The sequence below is a fragment of the Poecilia reticulata genome, linkage group LG22, assembly GCF_000633615.1.
Source record: "Poecilia reticulata strain Guanapo linkage group LG22, Guppy_female_1.0+MT, whole genome shotgun sequence".
Classification (NCBI taxonomy): Eukaryota; Metazoa; Chordata; class Actinopteri; order Cyprinodontiformes; family Poeciliidae; genus Poecilia; species Poecilia reticulata.
In genome coordinates this window covers 15,362,681-15,379,054 of record NC_024352.1, presented here as the reverse complement: position 1 = coordinate 15,379,054, position 16,374 = coordinate 15,362,681, and the positions used below count along the sequence as shown (strand labels likewise).

Below are 16,374 nucleotides of genomic sequence, written 5' to 3'. Positions count from 1 at the left end.
AGCATCTCAGGCAAAATATGTAAACTAGTTTCTCTGGGGCCACAAAACTCGCCCCATTTATCTCCCACATTAGCATGAGCTTGACTGAAACAAGGAAGAAGGTAAAAATAGAGCATTCATCACAGAGCTGAGTTGGACATATCCCAGCCTTACCGGAGGTATTGGAGGGGAGGAAGGGGGGGCATTTTGATGCTATGTCCCGTGAATGCACCACAACCCAAGCAAAGTCTGTAATTAATTCAATCCCCTGCTTGTATTGGAGCTAATGCCGGCGTGTTAATCTCCTTAAATCTCTTCCTATAGGCAGTGGGAGACTTGGAAAGCTTGGCCGCTGGCTGTAGGATGGCTCGATTCTGTCTCCCACATCTCACAGCGCATTGTCTTCTCTCCGCAGGAAGTAAACTTAGAACCTCCTCAATGAAAACCGTGATTATGATGAGATCCATATAGTCTGACCTTATGAAGAATGATAGCACTCTGCACAACTCTCTCATGCTTACTCAAATTGAGTAATTTCACTTAAAATCCTTTGCAAGATAAAATCTGACTGTATAATGAGAAACTCCCTGTGCCTCTAAAGGAATCCCACCAGTAATATGTGCCTGATAACCAGTCTCGAATGCGCTGCATGGAGCTTTTTTTGTTTTTCTTTTGGTGAATACTTTCAGATTGAGCCTGAATCACTAGTGTGAAGGCGGACTTTCCCAGCCATGAATCAGCCATAATATCCATGCACAGACATAACTGATAATACTGTGTGCACCAGCATCTGTACTCAATTTTTTTTAATATTATTTCAAAAGTTGCTTTGATTTTGCCTGTATAGGTCAAAATTTCCTACACACGTGTTCCAGCTGGTATATAAATAATCAAAAAGCAAAGACTAAATATCCACCCACGCTGCAGGTTGACATTTCAGATAATTTTTTATTCATAACAAAATAAGTATTTAGGATGTGGATATGTTTTGATAAGTTGTAAACCCAGACAGCAAAGAATGTTTGATCCACAAAAACTCTATTCCTCATCTGGCTTCAAGTGAAACCACTGTTGACCTTTGGGCCACACCTGGTCTGTACAACACGTGCCATGACACTAGTCGGGTCTGGCTGCAGACGTATGACTCATGTCGGGCTCTCACGGCACAAGTTAGGCCCCTGTTTGCAATCTTTGTTCCAGATCTGGCTACACAACACAGCTTTGAATTGGAGCATATTTATTCAGTGTTTAATATAAAATAATAATAATAATAATAATAATAATAATAATAATAATAATAATAATAATAATAATAATAATAATATTATGGTAAATGTTTTTTTTTAACAATAAACCATCTTCATGCAAGATACTTATTAGTACTAATGCTAATGTTTCATGAATGTAATTTTTGCTAGGAAGATACCTTTTAGATTTGTAGCATAAAGAGAGCAGGATCTTTGACTATTCCTCTACACAATCTCTCTAAATCATGCACTCTAACAAGCATTGCAGACATAGCATGATCACACATCCTCTGCTATGTTAAAAAGGTGGCCAAGAGCTGCTCACCTTGAATGTTTTAAATGCTTGAAAGTTGCATTTTAGCCTCATTTGACCAATGCTCACAATTACATTTCTCGCAAAATGTATGTTTGTAATGGTAGAACAACAACAACAAAAAAAAAAATGTTGCAGTGCTTTCTGGAAAGCAAGTGGCATCTAGCCATTAGATGGATCTAATGACTGTTATGGAGACTTGATGAGCATACAATGCCACTGTTTGTTGCAGTTCTGCATAAGAGAGGTTTAATGTTAGGTTTTATTAATTTATATACCTTTCTTCCCATACTGTTTATTATATGTGGAGGACAAATTTAAGCTTGGTGCCAGGTCATCCTTGTCTGGCACTTTTTCACTTGGTCTTTATTATTATTGTTTTTCTTTATTTTCAGCTTTTTATTACTCATGATGTAGATATAGGCAATAGGTGAGCAGTCATTTTCTAACTGTGACATCTACCTTACTTCAATAACATGTTCTTTTGCCTTTCCTGTTTTGAAGAGTGGATAGGAGAAATTGGAAGCCCAATGAATCAGGGAGTCATAGATTCCAAATTAGCAAAAGTTCAAAGACAATGAAAAACTTCAAATAATGAAGAATAAATTAAAGGCTTCAGTTTAGGACAGGTCAACATAAAAGAATCCTGAACAGATGAACGTTTTGTTAAATATTGAGGTCAGTGACACACAATATCAGGAATAAATCCAATACATAACTGTAAACAGATAGCTTTTTAGTGTTTGTTTGTTTCTTTATTTTTGATTTATTACAAGCATGGACCCCATACAATGACTAAGTTATCCAAACAGTAGAAAGAGCTATATTTCCTTTCCAATGAAATAATTTTATTTAATAACTTGGATCTGCTTTCAGGTGATGTATAAGAATTTCTTCTATGCCGATGCACTTTTTAATGACTTTCCCATAAAATCCTAATGCCCATTAAAAACAGCAGCAAATAATTGCATACATGGCATGAGAGCAATTGATGTACACAACTAACTAATATTTATTGCTGTCCAAGTAGTTCTTTATTGTAATAACAGTAATTATGTAATTTATCATACAGTCCTAATTGCGATGACATCAGTTACAATAAATTCTATTTTCTGACTCCCTCTCATGGCACGTGCATGTGACTTCAAGCATTTGATCTTACAACCGTCTTGCACTAAAAGCTACAAAAGAGCATATGAATGTGTCTAGCTGTACATTATAGAGTTTACGGTATTTTTGAACGAAATAACCAGAGGTTGTAGTGATAAAAAGTTCTGTATAAATATTTAGAATCCACAAGCCTGTGCAGGTTAAAGTAACTGGACAGTGACTGAACTCTGCATGTTTGGAGCGTTTTAAAAAGAACTACACCAAAATCTGAAAGGTTAGACAACTTTTCTTAATTAGAGGGCCTCTAACATAAACTACAATGTACAGGTTACAACTCTTTAAACGAAATTCGATCTAAAATTTACCTTCTGCTGTAATTTGCTCCTGTAGAGGGAACGTCTGAAGACGGGCAAAGTACACTATGACAGCTGTGTGGTGAAGCTACTGCCGTTTCAATTCTGGTCATTGCATCCACAAATATTAATGTTTTTATTTTTTTTTTGTCATTTATATTATTTTATAGTGAAACATACAACACAATCATATATAATATGCAAATATTTGTTTCTAATTTTCAAAACAATATTCTTATTATGACAGGCATAGCAACAGACAGCTAACATTGGACCATCACCAGGACCCAAACATTGCATACCGGAAAGTTTCAAAGCATGAAGTAGACATTGGAGTTAACGCTCAAAATATAGACCTTCGTTTCTTTGAGGTACTTTAACACTCATTGTTATATATTTTTAAATAGGTAGTGAAAAGCAAGGCGCACTTAAAGTTTGCTGAACGCTTAGTTTTATGTTAATATAGCCAGGTGAAGCGGTTAGCCATGTAAGCTAAAGATGTTCATTCTAAACAGTTGTAAATGTTTTGATTCTAATCTAAAGCTACGAGGGTTATTGTGTTTTCTTCTGTTAGGCTAAATATGTTTGTAAAGAAAATGTTTACAAATAATTTAAGTAATTTAAGTACAAATTTAAACTGAAAGCAGGGGTGAGGAAGAGTCCCAAATGCAAAAAACTTGACGTTAAATTTATTAAAATACATCTAAATTCATTAGAAAGCTGAAGATGTTAATAACTTGGTTATAGTTTCCCATATTTCTATTGTTTAACAAATGACAGATAAAATCGCAAGTGTTAAACATTATGATGGCATGAGGCTACTACTCAAAGTGCCTAGATGGAGCAGTGCTAGACATATGTTTGTACTTAATGCTGTTCCCACATGAGCAGCTGTGCTCAGGAATCTTGTGTATAAATGCATGTGTAGATTATCTGTGTCATGCAATAATATAATTGCAATTTTAGTAAATCCTGTTTTTAGTACAGTGATATTTTCTTCAAGATTGTGGAGTCATTGGTGTCATCATTTATTTGTGACTCAGTGAATATTTAATGTTTATTCTTATTTTTCTCTTATTTTGTTTGTTTTTTATCTTTTTTTTACTATGGACCTTTTTGTGTCTGGAATAAAAATTGATTGATTGATTATCTTTCGTTAAAATATATTTTCCTGGTGTTCTTTTAACCTCTGATATTTATCCTTGTGCTTTTGCTTGAAGGTTATCACAATGTTTCACCACAAACAGCGTTTTGCATTGAAACTTTCAATGCAAGTGTTGTAGCTTTACAACACTTGGATTTCTTTTGATTGAGGTTGAACATTCACATCAGTGTTGAGTGCTGCAGCTTTTCTCCAGGACTGTCATACATTTAAATCAATCGGTTTTCTCATAACCAGCTTTGTGCTTAAGAAATGCTTACTAATAGCATAATGCTTCTATTGCCATTGTTCTTTTCGAAAGAGCGTGGGCAGTCAAACTGCCATGACTGCCCAGTTTGCAGTCATGGCATTTTCCAAACCCAAAGCTTGAGACATTGTTTCATAACCTAACCCTGAATTAAACCATCTTGTTGCCTCTGGTAGAAAGATGACAAATTGTGGAAAAATATACAAGGATTACTGTACTTAAATTGTTTCAAAGATCTCTCAAGTTAACTTCAAAACAGACAACTATAATTCATTTCAGTTCTTAAAATGTCAAATAGAAAACAAAAAACACAATAAAATGTATTTTTGTTCATTATTTCAAAAGCTCTGTGGCTCTTTTTTGAAGTACATCTGTACAGGTGGTTAACCGATGATTGCTGCGTTTTTTTTCTGCAGACTCCTGATCATTGATACAATGAACAACATGCCGCCTGAGGTTGCACTGCACCGGATCTCACCTGAGCTGCGGCCTTTGCTGTGCAGTGTGGTGAGGAACGGCCGCGTGGGGCTGGACTCCACTAACTGCCTCCGGGTCACGGACCTCAAAACAGGGTAAGACTGAGTCTGTCAGTCACAGCTTTAGGATCTAAGATCCAGCATCCGACAGTTCTGTCTTAAATTCTTCAAGAAATAAAAACCTCGACTTAACAGGGGAAATGCATTTTGAATGTGACATGAATTTGGAAAACCAGAAGTTTTTTTTCCTTATTTTTTCACTTTAGATATTGTGACCTTTAGTTTTTTATGCTTAAATTCAGAAAAGAAGTGATTTATTACATTTATAAAATAAGAGTTTAAACTAAGGATATTAACAATAACGTTTGCCAGTTTAATGTTACATATAGGAAAGATAAATATTAAGACATGGAAACATTTAATGTTTTTCCCTTCACATTTTCATAATTTTTCGTAAATGCGAATTGTTTTGATTTTTGTGTGTACCGTGGTGGTGTTTCACTTAACTTTTCTACGTCGTTTTATTTAACTCTAACATCCAGATGCACATCTCTTACTCCTGGTCCATGCTGTGATCGCTTCAAACTTCACATCCCCTATGCTGGAGAAACCCTTAAATGTAAGTTGGCAACTTTATTCAATTAGGTATTTTTAGTCTCAGCTTAGATTTCCAAAACACTTTATAAATTGTAAAGATTTTTTTTTGTAACATAGCCTTCTGGTCTTATCTTTCTTTGAGTTTAGCTTCAAACGTTATTGTCTCTGTATTTTGTTACATATCTGGATAAATAAATCAATGAAATTACCCAAATTTCACATTATTTCAACTAACTGAAATTTTTTTTTGTCAGGATTTGAACGATAGGCTACTAGAAATAGTAGTTTCAAAATTGTAAAATGGAAGGAAAATTAAACTTAATTAGGATGTCTAACAAATAAAAATCTCCTGTAAGATAGCAACTTAAATAATAATCACTAAATAGATATTATTAATTAGTTCAAGCTGAATTTAAATGAATCTCTACAAGAACAAAGCCATGCTCTCAGAGGTTTGTTAGAAGACATTGGGAGCCTAAAACACAAATCAGATGGCCATCTACGGGGGCATATATAAGCGGAGCAGCAGAGAGGACCATGAAAACTCTGGAGGAGCTGTACTCATCTATAGCTCAGGTTGGAAGGTAATTTTTAATTAGACACTGCTACAATATTACTTTCATGGATGAAGAAAAAAAAATAGTCGAAATGCTAATGAGATCCTGTATATACAGCAGGAACTCTGGTCAGATAAGACCACATTAAAATGTATGGCCAATATGCAAACAATTTGTGCTACATGGTGGTGGCAGCATCATGGTGTGGGGATATATATATTTTTGTCAGCAGGGACAAGGAAGCTGGTTATACTGGAGGGGATACTAGATTAACATTTTTAATCTGGCTACTAAAAGGAATCATTCATTTGCATTGGGTTTTATTTTGGGGTTCTACAGTGAAGAGGGTTGAATAAAAATCTGCACTACTTTTCATGAATGTTTCTATGACACAAAATAGAGAGTCATTTGTCTTTTTTGTTCCACTTTACATGTCTTTATATGTTGGTATATCACATATAATATATATCTAAAAAAAACCTGTTCAAGTTCAGGGTTTCCCCCATTAAACTTGCTAAGCCCTGTCCACCGGTGGTCCACCGTGTTTTTGTGTTAAAAGATGTTAAGTTGACAGGATATGTAAAAGTATTACTTTGTAATTATATGTTATGGGAAAAGATCTCCAGTTAAGATTTTAAGGAGCTGGCAAGTTTACTTTGTAAAACTTCAAAAAACAATATTAATAGTTAGATTGTTTTGTTACCATAGCAACAATCTCATGCTGTGAGTTTAATCTTTGAATTTACACAAATTAGTAAACTGCGATTATTGCTTTTTAGGATGGCCAATTAAACTACTCCCTTCTCCTTTATTTCACTAAATCTAACACAGAAGCTGTTGGAGGTGCTGATGTTTTTAGCAGCAGTCAAATTCTCAAGGCCTCAAACAGCCTTGGACCGGCCCTGCATGATGAGTTAAATCTGTTGCACTACGCAGAGACAACAAATGGGAGATTTAATTCAATGCTGCTAATGTGGCTTTAATAGCTCTTTCATTTCATGTCTTTTGAGTTTTTAATAACCATTTCAAATGCGTTGTCTACTTAGAGTTAAGAGAAACTCGTCCCATAAACTCGACCAACCAGAATAGTTGGTCGAGTTTATGGGACGAGTTTCTCTTAACTCTAAGTAGACAACGCATTTGAAATGGTTTGATGCAAAGTGGAACCGGAAAAATAATACTAAAAAAAAATAAATAAATAAAATCAGTGTGATGCGTTATAGACCGGAGGGCGCGAAAGCTCCTCACCGGGCTGAACCTACATGATGAGGTTAGCGCTGCTCGTTATCCACAAACGCTCCGGCCACAGACATACATTTTACAGGGAAGACAGACACAGAGAGCCACACGCTGGGCAGCATGTTGAGATGTAAATGCCCCATATAATTGTTCGTTCACAAAGATAAATCATTCTCACCACTCCACAACGCGCACCTTTGAGTTCGCTACAAGTTATTCCTGTGGTTCACATAGAGCTGTGCAACCTAAGTTAATGCGGCGGGTTTTAAACTCTTACCTAGAGTACTCCATAAGATCGTAATTCCTCACAGTAAGTTGATGTTAAACATCCTTACAGGTCAGCCTGTGTGTCCAGTTTGAGAGTTTGAGTGAAAGGAGGCGCGCGCGATCCCGCTGAGGAAAAGCATCAGCAGCGTGCGAGGCAAAGCGCAGAGGCGCCAGCTGTGTGATTGGTTGCACGCTGTCGGGTTTAAATGCATAAACTATAAACCTATCTATTACAAACCTATCATTTAGGAATAAATCTGCTCTGCTAGTGAAATGCTAAGAGCAAAAGAGACGCGTCTTTGTAGCCCGGCTTTAAAAACCAAAAACAAAAGCGATTTTTTTTTTCCCCTTAAAACGTAGACAAGCAACGCTTAGCCTGGCGGCGGGGCTAGTAAAGCATGGCGGGCCGCCAGGTTTATAATACACTGGGGGAAACCCTGAAGTTTATGGTAGTAATGTGACACAATGTGAAAACATTAAAGGGATATAAATACTGACATGCCATTTTTTTCTGTATCAAGTCTCAAAGTGGCAGGAAGTTGGGGTCAGCTGAGCCTCTTTAAGGGCTTCAAATCAGACTTCTTTGTTATACGGCATGTAGCTATATATTCCTAAATTAAACACCAGCAGAGCAACATAAATTTAAGGGTAATCGCTTGCAGTCTAATCATGCTGATTGCGCAGCGTGGCACATTTTGATTCCACTTTTTACTTTGATTTGTCAGCTCTTTTTACTCTGAAATCTGAACGCTTGTCTGGTGATTTCCACTGGAGCTTAGGTTAATTGATTTATTGTGTAAAGCAACAGGTCTGCTGCCTGAGAAAAAGGATGTAATGACTGCAATAATTTTGGTTGTGTCAGACTGGTTTTGATTAGTCTGATGGGATGTCGCAGCTGGCCGGCTTAAAGAACTGCAGATTGAAGACTAAACAGCATAAAATCCTTCCTAAAATCAAGTAAAATTCAACAAATAATTAGCATCTTAATGAATGAAACAATAGCAGTAAGTTTCCAGTTGTTTGTGCCTCTTTGCTTTTACTGGAAGGGTCGCTGACTTCTCCATCAAGTGTCCATATCCGAGACTTTCCTTTGTGAGCAAGCCTCATGGAGAAAATAAGTCAAATGAAATCAATTTCAACCTGCTGTCACTGGAAATTATAATGACTCACAGGATGCCAGATCTTTGTTCTCACACATCTAACATTGTTTGCCTTTTGCTTTTTGAATGAGAACATTTCGCAGAATAAAGTTTCAGTTTAGCTTGTACCAACGCATGTTTACACCATCAATATTAATGGGACCTCTAACCCATTACCTCACATACTCCGTATATTCATTACATACTATAAAACGGAACTGTGAGTCAGAGCGGTATGGCAGGGTTTTGTGGCTGATCTGATATAGATAAGCTCTCTAAACAGATGCCTACACCTTTCCGTTTCTTTCAGAATTAAAACAGAAGCATGAGAATAGCATAGGTTCAGGACAGGAATGTTTCATTGTCGATCCATATGCAAAGGAAGAAAGGAAATTTGTGTCAGAAATGAAGGTGCAAGGTTTTGCTTAAATTTCACAAAATGTGGCCTAGACTGAAATGACTCCGACCTGTGGCAGGAAGTTGTGGCTACGCTTGAGGAATCTGTACATGAAGTGCAAAACCCCCTGAAAATTATGATACTAAGAAAAACTTTGTTACTATATCTCTAATCTGTTTGACATTGTCTGCTTGTTTCAAATTTATAGAGCACTGTTACTCTTTGCTCAGGGTCTGTGTGAGATCAAAGGTCTTGTCTCATAATTTTGCATGTTTTTTCAATGTTTTTTCAATGTTTTTTATTTTTACCTATGTATGAAATTTTGGTTCTAGCTTAGCAGCTAGTGTACAGGATTTGAATAAAAAAAAGTTAACAGAAATGCTGACATTGGGCAGCGTTTAGGGAGGAAGACAACCCAGCTGTAAACATGCCAGTATAATACTTATTCACATTAAAGAAAGCTAGGATAAGAATAGCATTTTTTAAGCAACTTTTGATATGTTATTTCAAATGGAAAACACTTAGATTATTATTATTATTATTTATTTCTTTTGTTGTTGTTTTTGTTTGTGGAAATGCTGCACTTTGCTCAAGGTCACCATAACATTGAATCTCATACAAACCCATGACTTGTAGAAATTACTAAATTTAATTAAAAAAATGACAAGAATGCCATCTTTTCCGTTCTGCCGTTGAACGCATCTTCACTATTGTTTGTTACTTTGGTCGAAAACGAAGTGTGTTTAAATCTCTGACAGAAAAAAAAAAAAAAGAAGTGCTTCTCACTCAGGCATCTTCATTGTAGTCTGTTTAAACAAAGCAGCATATAAAGGCCTGAGTTATAACCTGTAAAGTTTGCACTTAAAGACCTCCATTTCCCCTCTGGAGCTGAGCCAGGAGTTGTCTCAAAGGCTGCCAGCAGTTTGTTACAGATTTTAAACACATCCCCTTGTTTCCTCGTTTGACTCTGCCCACTGGAAAAAAAAACGCTTCCACATGTTGACGCTTATCAGGCGTTTGCTGGAAGAACAAAAAAGCAGAAGAGGAGCGTCTTGCAGCACGTAAATAGAATTGTGTAACATAATGTTAGAACACTGCGAACCAGCCCAAGGAGAGTGCACTCGTGGTTATGTGGTGGTTTTCTTTCCAGAGCAGCAGCTGTCTTCAGACTGTGGTTTTATTGTTAGATTGATGTTCAGATTGATTGTAGAAGTCCAAAAAAAACAGACATTCAGAAGGGAATAATTAGAAGATGTGGTCTAACCTTAATCCATGTTGACGTCATTGTCAGAAACACATTGTCAAGAACAGTTGTAATTTTTGGGTTTTTATTGAGTACACTGATGAATCAGTTATTATGGAGCTTGGCAAAAGTAAAGGGACTCTTGAACTTATTGACATTTCTACCATGTTCTGATCTGAGTGAATTACCTGCCTCAAGCAGAGGGGGTACAAACATCTCAAGCTCTTGTTCTCGTGTGTTGACACAGTGGAGCAGATTGTGGTTGGTCTGCATAACAAGTGCATAGTCTCAGTCTGTCGTTGCAAAAGAGAATTAAACCATTTTTTTTCTTCAGGTTTCATATTTATTCTAACTCTCACCAGTAGTCATGAAATGTGGTCCATGGTCAAACACAATCAGCTATAATGAGATTCCTCTGTAAGCCTTAGGGTTCTGTTGTTCATGAGATGAAGAGCTCCATGGTCAGGGGCAGCTTGGAGGGAAGCTGCAGGCCCACGCAGCAGAACGTCTTCCTGCAAAACAATTAGGTTCCCCTCTTGGACCTGTTTACCTCCTCATCCTGACCGGTAATGAACAGAAATCAGTGGACGGCTTTGGAACAAACAACTATTTTGTTGTTTTAGATCTGCTGCATCACTGAATATTCTCTTAGATTTGTGTTTTGCTAGTTTGCTGACAAACTTCTTTAAAGTTTTCAACCAGGATTGGCTTAAGACAGTGAATGCAACATTAGTTGCCCATGTCTTGGATAAATCTGTTTGTTGGTTCTTGAAGCCCCGACTCCATCTGTAGTCCACACCCTCTGAATTGTAACCCAATTCTTGGGTGGGCTTTGCTTCGCAATCCTTTCAAGACTATGTTGCTTGTGCACCTTTCTCTATCACACTTTTTTCTTGGACTTAGCTTTCCTATAACATGCATAGATCCAACACTCATGGCTAATCCTGTTTGCAGGAAGCAGCTGGACAGCTGTCAAGTGAGCAGTCTTCACCACAAGTGTCCACCTCTTGTCATGTGGACCAAAATGCAATATTTTACTCAAATAAAAAAAAAAGTCTTATTGTTTATGAATTGGCGCTTGTAAATTAATTAAAAATGTTTATTCACAAATGCGTTATTAAAAGAAGACCATATATTTTTTGGGGTGGGTAGAAATATTGTGGCTGATGAACAGAAATCAGTGGACTGAATATGGGTCACTCTTTCTTTGAAAGTGCTTGCTGTATTTAATAAACACTTGTCCCAAGCCTGATATATGTAGAAGTTGCAACCAAGTTCTGAAAACCATTCCGAGTGATGTAAAAGGCCCTCAAAATGCGCCTTGGACATGTCTGATGTTCACTATTAAATGGCCACATTAAAGGTTTGTTTCAGAAATCACTTTTTTTACAAGAAGAAAACATATTGATCTGATATATCAATTTCGTGAGACAATTCAGTTTTTTTTAACTGTAAGTCATCAAAATTAACAGAAATAAACACTTGAAATGTTGCTCTGTTTCTTTTATGTAATTTTAGATGATTTGCTGTTTACTCATTGTTTCCTTTTTACTTTTTTGGTAACGTGATATGACCGTTTTTCTTGTATGTTATATCAACTCAGACACATATTTGCTCATCGTACCATTTCTACAGTAAGCCATATTTCAGATGGCTCATAGTTTTCCTTCCTTGTTGACGGATCTTGCAGGAATCCCTCTCTGATCAGACATCCTCACTTCTCTTCACTTTTTGTTGCCTTTATCCTACATGGAGATTAAACAATGGCCTTAGAGTCCTGTCAAAGTTTTTAAGAGAGAGAGAGATGTTTTATGATGACTTTTTTTTCCCCCAAGGTACAAAAAAGGGTTTTTCTGCAGTTTACAGTTTTGCTTAACCTTTATTTACCTTTTAAGGAGCGGCACTCATAGAATATCTCCCCTCCCCCACATACACCCACAATTACTCCTTCTCACCTGTAGACTGCATGACTCTGTTTGCACAGTCATCAACCCAGACGCTCACATTCCTTTTCTTGCCTGACTCTGTTACCTGGTTTGCTGAATAAAGTAACGATTAGTCCAGTTATTTGCATTATGTCTTCTTTATTTATGACTTGAATAAATATCAGCTCGTAATTCAAAACTAAAATTAACCTAAATAAATAAATAAATATTTTTGCGAAGATTAGGGCAAAGTAAACATTGTTCAAATAATGCCAGAATGTTGCAAACACTGTGTCATGTTTCATAAGATTCTTGCTCTAAAAAAATAGAGTAACTATTTTAACTGAAAATATCCTTAAAGGAGATGAAATGCAACAGAAAGTAGTTATTGTTCAATATTTTCTCTGTTTCAGGGGATATCATTTTCAACGCTCAGTATCCTGAGTTACCTCCAGATTTCATTTTTGGTGAAGATGCAGAGTTTCTACCTGAACCCTCTGAGCTACCAGTGAGTAAAATCTTCAAATATTTGCTGACAAAATATCCACCTTTAGCTCCTCAATTTGGCTTTTGCTTCCTTCAACTTCTATAAACTCTCTTTCTTTTTTAGCGCAATAAACATTGTTTTGATTTCTGGTCTTCCTTTGAGTTTGTTTTCTGCAAAGCTGTGATTCACTGTAATCTTTGTTGCTAGAAAGAGAGCACAGATTACTAATATAGGTTCAACACTAATTTGCGTCTTAATCACTTTTAATGCTGATGTTAATGGACGCCTTCCTGGAAACATACTTGAAGTTCTTGGTATTTGTGTCATCTTTATTTTTCTTATCTGTTTTCTATTGAAATTTGTCTCCAAGAACCTTTTGCTTTTTAAATCAGAAAATGTCACCTGGAGCAATTTGTGCACATGCAGGAATTAACAGAGAGACTGACTGTGTCAATATTTATTAAAGTTGGCTTTTAATACCACATAATTATTACATACAGCACACTTCTGTATTTAATCTTGGTATAGGTGAGCTGCTTGCAAAACGGTAAGTTTGGAGAGAAACTAATGCATCACATCACCCTGAATACCATATCCATTGTGGCACATGATGGTGGTAGAATCATGCTGCAGGAATGCTTTTTTTTAAATCGGAGCTTGAAAAGTTGGTCAGAATTGATAGATGGAGCTAAGTACAGGATAATCTTCCAAGTGCTGGTTAGAGGCTGCAACAGACTTGATACTGTGGTGGAGATTCAAAGCGGCAATGGAAAGGTTTACATCCATGGTTCACAAATTATGGTTCACATACCACTGGTCGTACTGGGGTTGCTTTTAGTGGTACCAACATGTTAGCTGAAGCAATGTGTTTGGTGGTGTGTGTTTGTGAAAGATTTCCTAAAACCCCAAAAGATATTTTTACTGCCAGTATCACAAGTTTTATATGTCTGGGAAGCATACTAAGTTGCTAATTCATGGTTGAAAAGAAACTTTTAACTTTACCACTTGGAATTGTGTCTACAAATCCTTTGTGTTGGTTTATTGTTTGTATAAAATCCCATTTAAGTGTCTGTATATTTTCCCACTGTGATGTTTGATTCTGCTGTATCCAAGTCATGTTTACAGGGTTAAAATGTTCAGCTTGAATCTACCAAATAACTCTTAGTGTGTCTATTAAACAACACTCTGGTTTTATCCCCCAAACATAGACTGGAAAACATGCCTGCATTTAATTATAAAAGCTGCTGCATTTTAACTTCAGATCAGCCGTAAAATCTGAATCTGAATGATTGTAACAGAAGGTCTATGATCTTACAGGCCTATCAGATGTCACAACATTGCACATAGGATTGTAATACTTGAAAACAGGTCTCGAAAATTTTGGAGAGACTTCCATAGTGGCAAAAATTAGTTGTTCTTTTTTGTTGTTTTTTTATACCTGGCTTTGATCATAAGATAAGGAATGGCTGTAGGGTTCACAGTGCCAACAATGAGAGCATGTATCATCATGTTTTTGCAGAAGTTGCGGTCGTCTTGGTGAAGTAAAGATTAAGCTTGGATTAGGGCTTGATAGGAAAACATTGGATTGTGTTATTGCCATTAAATCCTATGAGCAACCCTAATTTTCCTCAATCCCATGACTCTCTCTCTTTAGCATCTTGCTAACTAAAATCAATATTACACTGTGTGAGGCCAGCAATGGCAGCCATCAGTTGGCCAAATATATATTTTGCATGGACAGTGTGTATGCATGGCTTTTAAATTTTAATGACTAGCCAAATTCAAGCGGTTTTGTGAATGCTGCCGTACTTTATAACTGGAGAAAAATTATGGCCGTTCATGAAGTGCTGGAATTGAGAATAAAATTGCTTCTGTTTTATAGAAGTGTTGGCTGCAATTTGCCCCTCAATCATATCTATCTTAAGGAGTGCTTGGTTCGTTCTAGTATAATGCTTGGAAAACATGTAAGCACCTTGTGATTTTAAGAAGAGTTTCTAGAGATGGAAAAATATATCTGTTGGTTTGGGAAAACAGGCGACATCATGCTTTGTGTGATAAAACTCAATCTTTGTTACAACGCTCTGCAGATATGCAGGATTTTAATAATGCTTCGAAATGCACAAAACGAGTTATGATTCATTCTGTTTTTTGCATCTTATCTTTGCATTTAAGCTGATTAGCACAGTGAGTGAAACTCGAAACAGTCCCTTTGTATTCCTGGCAGTGTTAGCATATCTGTATTTTAACTGAGATTTCAAAAGTGCTGGCTAAGTTCCCAGTCCGTTACGTTGTTATATGTTCAGCTTCTTGTTACCTGCTGACATCTAACTTCTGTGGCTCAATGAACTTCTAGAATGCTTCTGTAGAAAAACTCTTACCTTTCCACAACCTTCTTTCAACTCCTCTGGTTTCTTATTTTTAAGCACGTCCATTATACTAAACATGGTCAACTTTGAGTCTTGTTCACTCAGTAGCAAATTTCACTAAAAGAGTGTTGGGATCTTCATCAGCTTATGTTTGGTACATTCACTGATTGCAAAAGGTTCAGATGAAGTGAGTCTTCACTGTTGTTTCTGTAGGAGGCAGTAGGTTCTACACATTATTATTGAACTTTTCACTTAATTTTAACTGCAACTAAAACAGAATTTCTTTAATTTGTTTGTTTTAATAAGTGTTTGGCTTTTCTTCAGAAAGAAGGGGGATATGTAGCTTTAGCTGTTAATACGTTTCACCTTTTATAGACCCAGTATATTAGCAGGAAGACAATTATGTATGTATTCAGAGGAAATTTGACTTGTGTTTTCTTTGGAGGCTGCTGCCATGCTGTCCGGAGCTATTTTTGCAGCAGACAAACTCGGTGAAGCTAAATTCCCCTGCTTGTGTCAGAGTCTGGGAGAAGACTAGGGCAGAATTGCTCACCGTCTCATAAATCCAGCTGTGCACATAAGGGGAAGTACCTCTGCTGAGCCAGTGCTTGGCAGCCCATCACTTGTTTATTTTCTCACTTATAGTCTCGCTGTGTTTTGCACTTCACGCTTTCATAATCTTTCTTCTCCTGGCTTTTTCTGCCTGAAATCATCCTCCCTCACTCCTCCCCCTCTTTTCTTCCTGCAGATTTTCAGTAAGGACATCCCCTTTTCAGCATGAAAACCTGTGGATTCCAAGCAATTCCTTATCTACTGGGAATTTTTTTTAACCACCAACCCTGACTGTTTCACTTTAAAACCAGACACACTCCAGATCTTTGTGGTTTATATCAAAATTAAAGCATCGACACTTAAAGATACAGTCTTCTATTGACTGAAGAGTAATCTACATGAAGAAGGACTCACAGGGAGTGTGTTTGTGGCCTTTGTCATCCAGCGGGGGTAAACATTAGGCTAATTTTAGGTCCTCTGTCACTGGCTGCTGGAATTCTTGATGTCTCAGCGAGAACATTGCTCTTGTTTACAGCCAGCCAAGGGTATCATTAGCTCCTCTGTTTAGGCCTGTGTTTTTCCCTGCTGTCACCAGGACTCGACTAGGTTTGTTATCCATATTTCTGTTTGGACAGAGAAATGAGTTGTTGCTACATGAGAGGGGCAGGATGTAACACATGACACTCGGAAAAGGCAATAAGCTGTTTAAAATTGAATA

The 16,374-nt window shown here is 36.9% G+C and overlaps 2 protein-coding genes across 2 annotated transcripts in view; one reads left to right on the top strand and one right to left on the bottom strand.

The window, feature by feature from the left end:
- Window positions 1–3,100, bottom strand: part of rbks (ribokinase) — a 35,358-nt gene extending 32,258 nt beyond the window's left edge. Inside the window, exon 1 of the mRNA XM_008399674.2 lies at window positions 3,015–3,100. The gene's annotated coding sequence lies outside the window, so the exon portion shown is untranslated. The remainder of the gene's footprint in view (window positions 1–3,014) is intronic.
- A 164-nt stretch (window positions 3,101–3,264) lies between these two features.
- The window catches only part of babam2 (BRISC and BRCA1 A complex member 2), an 81,265-nt gene continuing 68,155 nt past the window's right edge, over window positions 3,265–16,374 (top strand). Inside the window, exons 1-4 of the mRNA XM_008399672.1 lie at window positions 3,265–3,373; window positions 4,828–4,983; window positions 5,430–5,506; window positions 12,665–12,759. Of these exons, the coding sequence (XP_008397894.1) occupies window positions 4,847–4,983; window positions 5,430–5,506; window positions 12,665–12,759 (309 nt within the window). The 5' untranslated portion in view covers window positions 3,265–3,373; window positions 4,828–4,846. The remainder of the gene's footprint in view (window positions 3,374–4,827; window positions 4,984–5,429; window positions 5,507–12,664; window positions 12,760–16,374) is intronic.